At 38.6% G+C, this 8,717-nt stretch overlaps 2 protein-coding genes across 4 annotated transcripts in view; both read left to right on the top strand.

Moving 5' to 3' along the window:
- The first annotated feature begins 2,775 nt into the window (after positions 1-2,775).
- LOC107583099 (peptide YY-A-like) lies at positions 2,776-6,477 on the top strand. Of its 2 annotated transcripts, XM_016269193.1 has the most exons (4): positions 2,776-2,917; positions 3,674-3,861; positions 5,554-5,634; positions 6,173-6,477. In XM_016269193.1, exons 2-4 carry the CDS (start codon positions 3,674-3,676, stop codon positions 6,195-6,197), a joined length of 294 nt encoding a protein of 97 aa, XP_016124679.1. In that variant the 5' UTR covers positions 2,776-2,917; the 3' UTR covers positions 6,198-6,477. The 2 variants fall into 2 exon arrangements, with proteins under 2 accessions (XP_016124679.1, XP_016124677.1); XM_016269191.1 differs by lacking the exons at positions 2,776-2,917; positions 3,674-3,861 and adding an exon at positions 4,025-4,212.
- A 591-nt stretch (positions 6,478-7,068) lies between these two features.
- The window catches only part of mpp2a (MAGUK p55 scaffold protein 2a), a 14,646-nt gene continuing 12,997 nt past the window's right edge, over positions 7,069-8,717 (top strand). For both annotated transcript variants that reach the window (XM_016269021.1, XM_016269020.1), the window contains exon 1: positions 7,069-7,156. In XM_016269021.1, the coding sequence (XP_016124507.1) occupies positions 7,085-7,156 (72 nt within the window). In that variant the 5' untranslated portion in view covers positions 7,069-7,084. The remainder of the gene's footprint in view (positions 7,157-8,717) is intronic.

The raw sequence follows: 8,717 nt of genomic DNA, 5'->3' as shown, positions 1-8,717 counted from the left end.
GGGGGGGGGGGGGGGGGGGGGGGGGTCTCGGAGTTGGTGCATCAGTTCGAGTGACTAGATCGCACCTCGAGGGGGTTGAAAAAGCCTCCAAACCACGATTGATGTGGAGCTTATGAACAGCATCACCTAGCTGAGGAAGAGCAGTTAGCATGAGCAAGCCCTATTGACGTCTCCAGTGCTGTGATAGGACGATTCGGGTGCATAGGGGTGGGGGCCTCCCTGTGAGTGCAGCCCACGTCAGCCGCCCCAAGACTAAATGCAGTATCATGACATAGCGCACATGAGCCAACAACAACTTGAAAGAACAGAAAGAAGTCATCACGGCCTGTTGTGACAATGAATCACATATTAGTTGACCTTTTTAATACTTCTGGACAATAAAGATGATGATATTAGTTTCATTGCATAGAATAAGTGGATAAGGAGCAAAACTACAATCGGACTTTGAACAGGCTGTTTCACAAACACATTTCACATGGAAAATTTGTAGCATACAGGTTTTTTTGTATTGTTGATTTGGGTGACTGTTGTATGGAGCACTACTAAAATATATTCACCATCACCAACTATTAAACTTTACTACTTACTAGTCTAACTATTTCTGTTTAAAGCAAGAATTAATTGGTACTTAATGCACTTAAAATTAGTTTTATAATTGCACCAATTAGTTTATACAAGATAGAGTAAGAAACAGACTATATTAAATTGGCTAAAAAGTGTAATACCCAAGATTATGTTACCGATTGCAATTTTCATATGTGCAGTTTATAATCAGTTTTAGACAACACAGTAATACCCACAGCCATATCATTTCAGTCATTAATTGCTGTTGTTCTATATCTCAAAGTCATTTAAAAAATCATTTGAGTCTGATTTTATTCATTTTTTTTTTAAATTCTTTTCTCACGTAATGTAACTAAACCACGCAGACAGAATGAGTGAAACATCAAGTAAAGTCATAATTAAATGATCACAAAGCTTTCCGTGGGAGTATTAGCTACCTGCAACATAATAGATCTGTTGGGAACAAGTTTTATTATTTATGCCTCAAGAGATCCTGAAAACGCACAGAAATCAGATGCATTATTACAGACCCAGGAGCCAAAGCAACTCTTTCATTTCTTTTTACCCATATCCTCTTACTGATTTCATTGAAACTTTATTCAAATATGTCACTTCTGTAAAATTGGCCTACAGATTCTTCATTTCCTGTTCCAAACGATATTGACACGGATACATTTTACTTACATTTTCTTTATCTGAGTGGAATTTAAGACGCAGATGGATGAAAATAAAGTGATAGGCCTACCTGTGCAAAATGAGCATGCTATTCTGCAAGATAAAAGTGACGTGACATGTGGCCAAGTATGGTGACCCATACTCAGAATTAGTGCTCTGCATTTAACCCATCCAAAGTGCACACACACAGCAGTGAACACACACACACCGTGAACACACACCCGGAGCAGTGGGCAGCCATTTATGCTGCGGCGCCCGGGGAGCAGTTGGGGGTTCGGTGCCTTGCTCAAGGGCACCTCAGTCGTGGTATTGAAGGTGGGAGAGAGCGCTGTACATTCACTCCCCCCACCTACAATCCCTGCTGGTACGAGACTCGAACCCACAACCTTTGGAATACGACTCTCTAACCATTAGGCCACGACTTCCCCATGGGCAGCCCACAACAGGCCGTGATATTTCATTTACATTTTTCAAAGTCAGTTTTCATTTATCCAGGCTTCTCGCCACTATGAATCTTGTATCTTGTTGAACTGGATGACTGAGTAGAGTTTTGGAGAATAGACGCAAACGAAGTTGCCTTCGTCAGAGGTGGTAACCATGACAACAGTGTGTCGCGCAAGACCGTTTAGGTCCATCTTAATAGTCCATCTACTCTATCATGGCAAGTAGTCTACTACTGTCAATATGTGTCACTTTATTCTTTTTCCATAAAACATTAATACTTTGTTTTACAAGTCAAAATTTGATGTTTAGCCAATGTAATGCCAAAACTGCGCCTCGAATATTGCTTTTAGGCTACTTACATTTGAAAATTTAGCAGACTCCTAAAATTGCTTTAAATAAGCCGAAATTCCCTTTAAATGGTCGATTCACTTAAGGTCATTGTATAATTCCCACAATGAGTTTAATATATTATGGAACAGGTTTAACAGTTATACAAAGGTAATTTCAGAGAGAGAGAGAGAGAGAGAGACCATCCTAGGAGATAATCTGAGTTAATAAGGGGTCAAGTAGTTCTGAGATGGGATGCAAGAATTACATTTGCTCGATTAATCGTTTCTGAGTTTTGATTAGCCGCTGCAATCAATGTAATCTTGCATGGAGCGTCATCTACTGTTTTTGATGTAAACTGAAGGCCACTCGAACTTCATTCCTTTCATCAGAAACTGAACTTGATGGAAATTCTACTTGACAGACACTTGTTGCTATCTGTTCATAAACAATGGGGGTTATTAATAATAAGCAACTTCCATAGGAAAATCATGTACATAAATAAGCTTTACGAATGTTATTGATGTTCATTTTAAATTACGTCTCTGATTCAGGTAACTGATCTGCAGCTGAACAACAGCAATGATCTTCATGAAACTAATGAAACTATAGGGATGTCTCGTGAGTCGTATTACGAATGTGTTTATGATTGAGGATGGAAGTGGTGCTGGGGGCAGAGCTCCTGTCATTTCCACCGCCCGTCTCGTGTTTACGCAAGGCGCAGCACCGTATATAAAGCGCTTGCGGTGCGGGCAGGACAGAGCAGATCCGTGAGTGGACAACTTCTTATTTCTGAAAGACCACGCAAAGACTCGGGAGACGCAAAGAAGAACATTGAAACTTCAAGAAACTTCAAGGTTCCAGTCCAGAGAAATAACTGTACCTGAACTCTTAGGCTGCGCTGAAAGTAAGTTTGTCTTGTGCTTATATCATTCTGCATGTGGAGGTGCCAAATCAAAACTTGCGTTTAACATTTGAAAGATGCTAGATTTGGCATTAAGTAGAAATTCTAGGAATTATTGTTTTCATTCCTGTTAAATTCTGCTAAGTTTTTTTTTATGTCGGATACAAAAGATGTTTTCAGTGTCATTTTTATTAGTACTAGCACATTCAGCACCATGGACAGCAATCACTTTGACGCTCAACGATTAACTGAGTTCATACTACTTTTAATTAGCTGCTAGGAAAAACATGTTTGATTGTCTAGATTAACATAAAAAATAAATAGTAGATTTTATTTTTATTCATGCAATTATTCCATTTATACAATGATTCCATTTCACAAAGAAGTTTTCATGATATGCTTTTAAACATACACAAACTAAAGTGATTTGTTTCTTAATGCATGTGTTTTTGCTTCTGATTTTCGATTGATTTGAATAATAGCTCTGACAAGTCATTCCGAATTTCAAAGAGATTTTTTTTAATTGTTGTTGAAAATGAAGTTTTTGCCGTCGTATATTGACTGCAGAGCTACTAACTCGCAAGACTATTACAAAACTGTATCTTACGCAACAACTACACTTTTCCACCTGTTGTTGCTCTCGTACTTTCCCGATCTATTCAGACGTCTTATAAAACGCAGCTTCTTGTAAAGTAACCACAGTGAGTCAAAATGTGCACTTGTTTGTGGAAGGAAAAAACGCGAGTTTTATTTTTTCAGATGGTTGTCATGCTGAAACCCTGGACCGTCATCGCTACTCTCCTCTTCTGCGTGCTCCTGTGTATCGGGACATTTGTGGACGCCTATCCGCCTAAACCAGAGAATCCCGGAGATGATGCTCCTCCGGAGGAACTCGCTAAATATTACACCGCGCTGAGACACTACATCAACCTCATCACGAGACAACGGTGAGAAAGGCAACTGTAGCTATGCATGTTTGCTTAAAATGTTCTTATCACCCCACCCATCGGACATCGACCAGGTGACCATGATAAAAAATGATTTCCCGTTGGTGTTGTAAAAATGTGCACTTGTTTGTGGAAGGAAAAAACGCGAGTTTTATTTTTTCAGATGGTTGTCATGCTGAAACCCTGGACCGTCATCGCTACTCTCCTCTTCTGCGTGCTCCTGTGTATCGGGACATTTGTGGACGCCTATCCGCCTAAACCAGAGAATCCCGGAGATGATGCTCCTCCGGAGGAACTCGCTAAATATTACACCGCGCTGAGACACTACATCAACCTCATCACGAGACAACGGTGAGAAAGGCACCTGTAGCTATGCATGTTTGCTTAAAATGTTCTTATCACCCCACCCTTCGGACATCGACCAGGTGACCATGATAAAAAATGATTTCCCGTTGGTGTCGTTGCATCATCTCCCATTAATATGTCAGGAAAAAATGACCAAGTTCTGCAGTAGGATTGTGAAATTGCATTATGGTCCACTTTTCAGTGGCCAAAGGCTCTTCGTATAACAAATCTGAGTGATAAAACCCAAACAGATGCACCTCGGAGAAGCCTCAGAGATTGAATAGGCTACTCATCCGTCATAGACTGATGTTTCTCTCATCCCTGCTTTATAGAGGACTACATTTATTTACATATTTATAGTCTTCTAACAGGCCTTTGACATTTAGGACTCAGAAAATGAGTGACACATTCCAATAAAAAAATTACAGTAAATAATTTATTTCCCCACAATATACTTTAATTCCAGTTTATTCCAAGAGAGGATTTCAGCCTCATCCCTTTCCAATGTCTTGCTAGTCCATCAAATAACCTAAAGTCTTGCCTGTAAGAGGTTTAATTGGAAATATATGATGAATTTCTAAGAGAAACCAACAGACATGATGGTTCAAGTAGCTAAACTATGTGTGCGTCACAGTCGTGACTGCATTAAATGAATCCTGGCCTCTTCACAAAGTATTGCTGACGTTTATAATGGGGAGCAGGTGAGATTCTGTAGAGCTCATGTCTCAGAAATAGCTTTAACATTAGTTTGGTCTGGTCTCAGACTCACTGATATTGCTCGTAAGCATCTATCGAGGAGGAATCTGAGCATGAAATTGCTTTGCTTATTCGAGTGCCAAACCGTTGCCCTTATCTTGTTTTCAGCGTAGGCCTATTCATCTTGAAGATGCCGTTCTGAGAGAAAAGAACTAGTCAAGTATTATTGTCTCAGCTCCATAATAAAACAATTTCTTCATTTCCACTAAATGTTCTCTAGAACTGACAGTCATGTTTTGTCTGAAGATATAGAGGCTTTGTACCTTTCATCTGTGTGATCAATGTCAGAGTCTTCTCGGTGACGAGCCTCAAGCACGTTCAGCTGTCAAGTGGTCAAAAAACATTTAACTGCTAAATTAGATTCATAACGGCTTGGGTGAAAAGACAGTTTGTATTTGTATCAGTGATTGATGTCTGACAGATAAAGTGGGCTGACTAGTTCTTTTCACTTCCCGACACTTTCACACACCACAATGAGCTCACTGTGTGAGCAATTTGAGATCATTATTTCAGTACCAAAATGTTCCCAGCTAAGCTACACGGCTGGAATAAAGTAATGAGAGAATAAATTGTCACATTTCTTACATACAGGTATGGAAAAAGGTCCACTTCGGAGGATATGATGGCTGAGTTGCTGTTCGGAGATGACACAGAGCACAAACAGAGATCAAGGTGGGAGTCTTTCTTTTAACCGTATAGCTGCAATTTTAATGTTAAATGCTAAGAGAGTTGTCGTGCAACAGTAAGATTGACAAAAATAAGTTTCCTGATTTAAATGGTATTCTAAAGGTATTTGGGGTAAATGCAGTTTTTAAAATTCTTGCGAAACACACTTATGAAGAGTGATGGGTTGAGTGTTAATAGGAAGGAGGAACAACTCATGAATTTTTCACACCTGTTGAGGAATCAGGGGACAGATGGGATCCCTGGCTTCTTTTCTCTCTGTCCGTCAGGAAGGGAGTGGGTTAGGGAACATGACGCACACTGAATATTTGAAAGGCCTTGACATTTAACAGCCCTGATTAGGTCTCAAAAAGGAAGAAATCGCACTGTGCTTACTAATTGAAAACTGTAAATCACTGACAGAAATTGGAGCATCAATGAAAATACTGAAGGTTAAATAGTATCAGTGAAACACACTGATATGCCTTACTGATGTCAGAAAAACTAGCCATGTTGATTGCGTATTAATTACATTTATCTCTTTCAGATATGATGACTCTTATATGTGGTGAAGTTCAGTGACCCCTGTGTCGCCTGTCCTGAGCTAAGTCCACCTGTGCCTCCCACAGAAAACCTCCAGTCACCATCAGACAACCTCATCCACATCTTTATTGAATACATCCTCTCTTTTTCTTTCATGCGCACAGAACAAATATCATTAACAACTGTACATAATATATTATAATAGGAACTAACAATGGAAATGTATATGTGTATACTTCATTGTGTCATACAGAAATTAGGAGTTTTTGTTTGTACCATGTAAATTATTCTATGTGATTAAAAGTTTATTGGATGAATCTGGATATTTATTTTGCTCTAGTGGTTTTTGAGCAAGCTGTACCATATGCCATAAAGAAAAAGAACAAGTCGTTTTAAAATAATAATAATAATAACATAGTTTGATCGGTCATAGTACATTTCCAAATGACCAGCAGATGTCCCTGCTGTAATATAAAATATATCTCTGTTAGATCCCACAAGGCAATAGTATAACATGTACTTAATACTTTAATTTTATTCATTTCTGTGACCAAAAGTCAGAGCTAACGTCTCATTCTACAAAACAGCAACTGCTCATTAATTTTTTAACAGCACAATTTATATGAATAACAGTTAACACATAACACTTAGGGTCACCATATTATTAGCTAATATTTATTTTATGCTGTGAGGGTCTGTTTATCTATTTATATAACACGCTGTTGAACCTGCTACTGCATGTTACTGAACTGATTGGCACTGTTATGTAAATTAGTGGAGAACATTTAAAGTGGGCTGTCGAGAACATTCTATTGTTGACACGGCCCTATAGCCAAACACCGGCTGGTGGGTCCCACCTACTGAGACATTTGAGCGTTGCCCCTTTATGTCTACGCAATGGCTAGACTCTGATTTGATGCTTTATAGCGGTTCAGACACCTCTCACATAATTAAAACAACGTTACTAAGCGTCTACGATACGCGAAAGGTTAGTATCTTTTTTTACGATTCACATATTTCCAGTGTTATGTATTTGTGTGTGTTGACGCATCCCGAAACGTGTGTTCCATTCAGGAATGCGAACCATATCATCGTTTCATCTTCTGTGATATAGTATATAGTGTTGTCGTCTTATTGTTATTATGCGGTTAGGAATGAAGTCAAATTATGAATTCATCCGTTGTTTAATGCATCTGAAGGTTATTGCTGTTCTTCATCAGCATGATTTTCTTTCATTCATCATAGTTAATTTCAGATGAGAATGATCATTTAATTTGGTGTGAAATTAAGGCTGCATCAGATATATTTGGCATCAACTCCGTCCATATTGTTGGTGGTGAGTGAAATATTTCTCACTATCATCAGCAAATTCATTGTAATATTAAGACTAAAGTTTACAGTTAAAGAGAACCAGTGATGTACTTATTTCCATATGAATCGAGCCTATATTTGGGATGTAACAATTAAGGTAAAAAAAAACAGTAGCTGAAACAATAATATAAAGATTAGGAGACATTATTATACAGCAGTTAGTTCTGGTCCTCTAATCTGATTGGTCAGTTGCAAGAGGTCTGATATTTATTGTAACAGCTCTGGGACGGGACGCTTTACTAACTTTGCCCAAAATCACCTTTATCTCTATGGGGTTAAAAATCATAGTGTTTTGTCTAATGCACTCATTTAATAACAAAAACACAAAGAATTCAAATACATTAACCGACAGTTGATAGCTGGTGGTGCTTTTGTTTTGTGTTTGGTGAGTGCACTACAGACACATTCTTGATACCATTACAGTAGCAAATGCTGTCAAAACCAGGTGATTAAAAGCGAAGAATAATCTGGCATAGCCTCAGCATCTCGTTATGGTTACTTAAAGGGGACGCAGGCCTATTTGTGTGTGTTGGCGACAGATGGGCCATGCCTTTTTCTGGCTCGAGGGAGCAGATGGAGAGCATGGCTGCTTGGGATGTGGGCTGGGTCAGACTGGGGTGTCATTAGTACTGGGGCTCAGCAGGGTCTGTAGGAAGAATGGGAATGGAAGAGGTGGGGGGCTCAGGAGTTGCCAAGCCATGATAAATTCACTAGCCCTCCCTTTTGTAAAAGGCTGGAGGAAGACCCCCCTCACGCTTTCTCTCAGGGAATCTCACTTAGATGCTGAGTTTGCATTCATACCTGGCCAAAAAGCACTGGAGCGAGCCTGTTGGTAATGAGATTGGAATGTGAGCTTGAGCATCTCTCATGTTTGGCTGACAGCTCTCAAAGCCAAATGAGATCAAGAATTAGAAAAGCCTTCAGCTAGAGCCAGTCTGAGAGTGTTTTAGACAGTTTGGGAGTGTTTGGAGAAAGTGCCAGAAAGAATGGGTTGAATATGACACCAATATGAAATAATATTTTTTTATAATTTATAAATTCCATATATTATTGCTAATATAATAAAATGATATTTTAACAAATTATTTAAATATCTATTTTATATATATATATATATATATATATATATATATATATATATATATATATATATATATATATACTATATATTTTATATT

Source organism: Sinocyclocheilus grahami, unplaced genomic scaffold (genome assembly GCF_001515645.1).
Source record: "Sinocyclocheilus grahami isolate Dianchi unplaced genomic scaffold, SAMN03320097.WGS_v1.1 scaffold49.1, whole genome shotgun sequence".
NCBI lineage: Eukaryota > Metazoa > Chordata > Actinopteri > Cypriniformes > Cyprinidae > Sinocyclocheilus > Sinocyclocheilus grahami.
The sequence above is the reverse complement of the archived record's forward strand: the minus strand, read 5'-3'. Positions and strand labels throughout refer to the sequence as shown.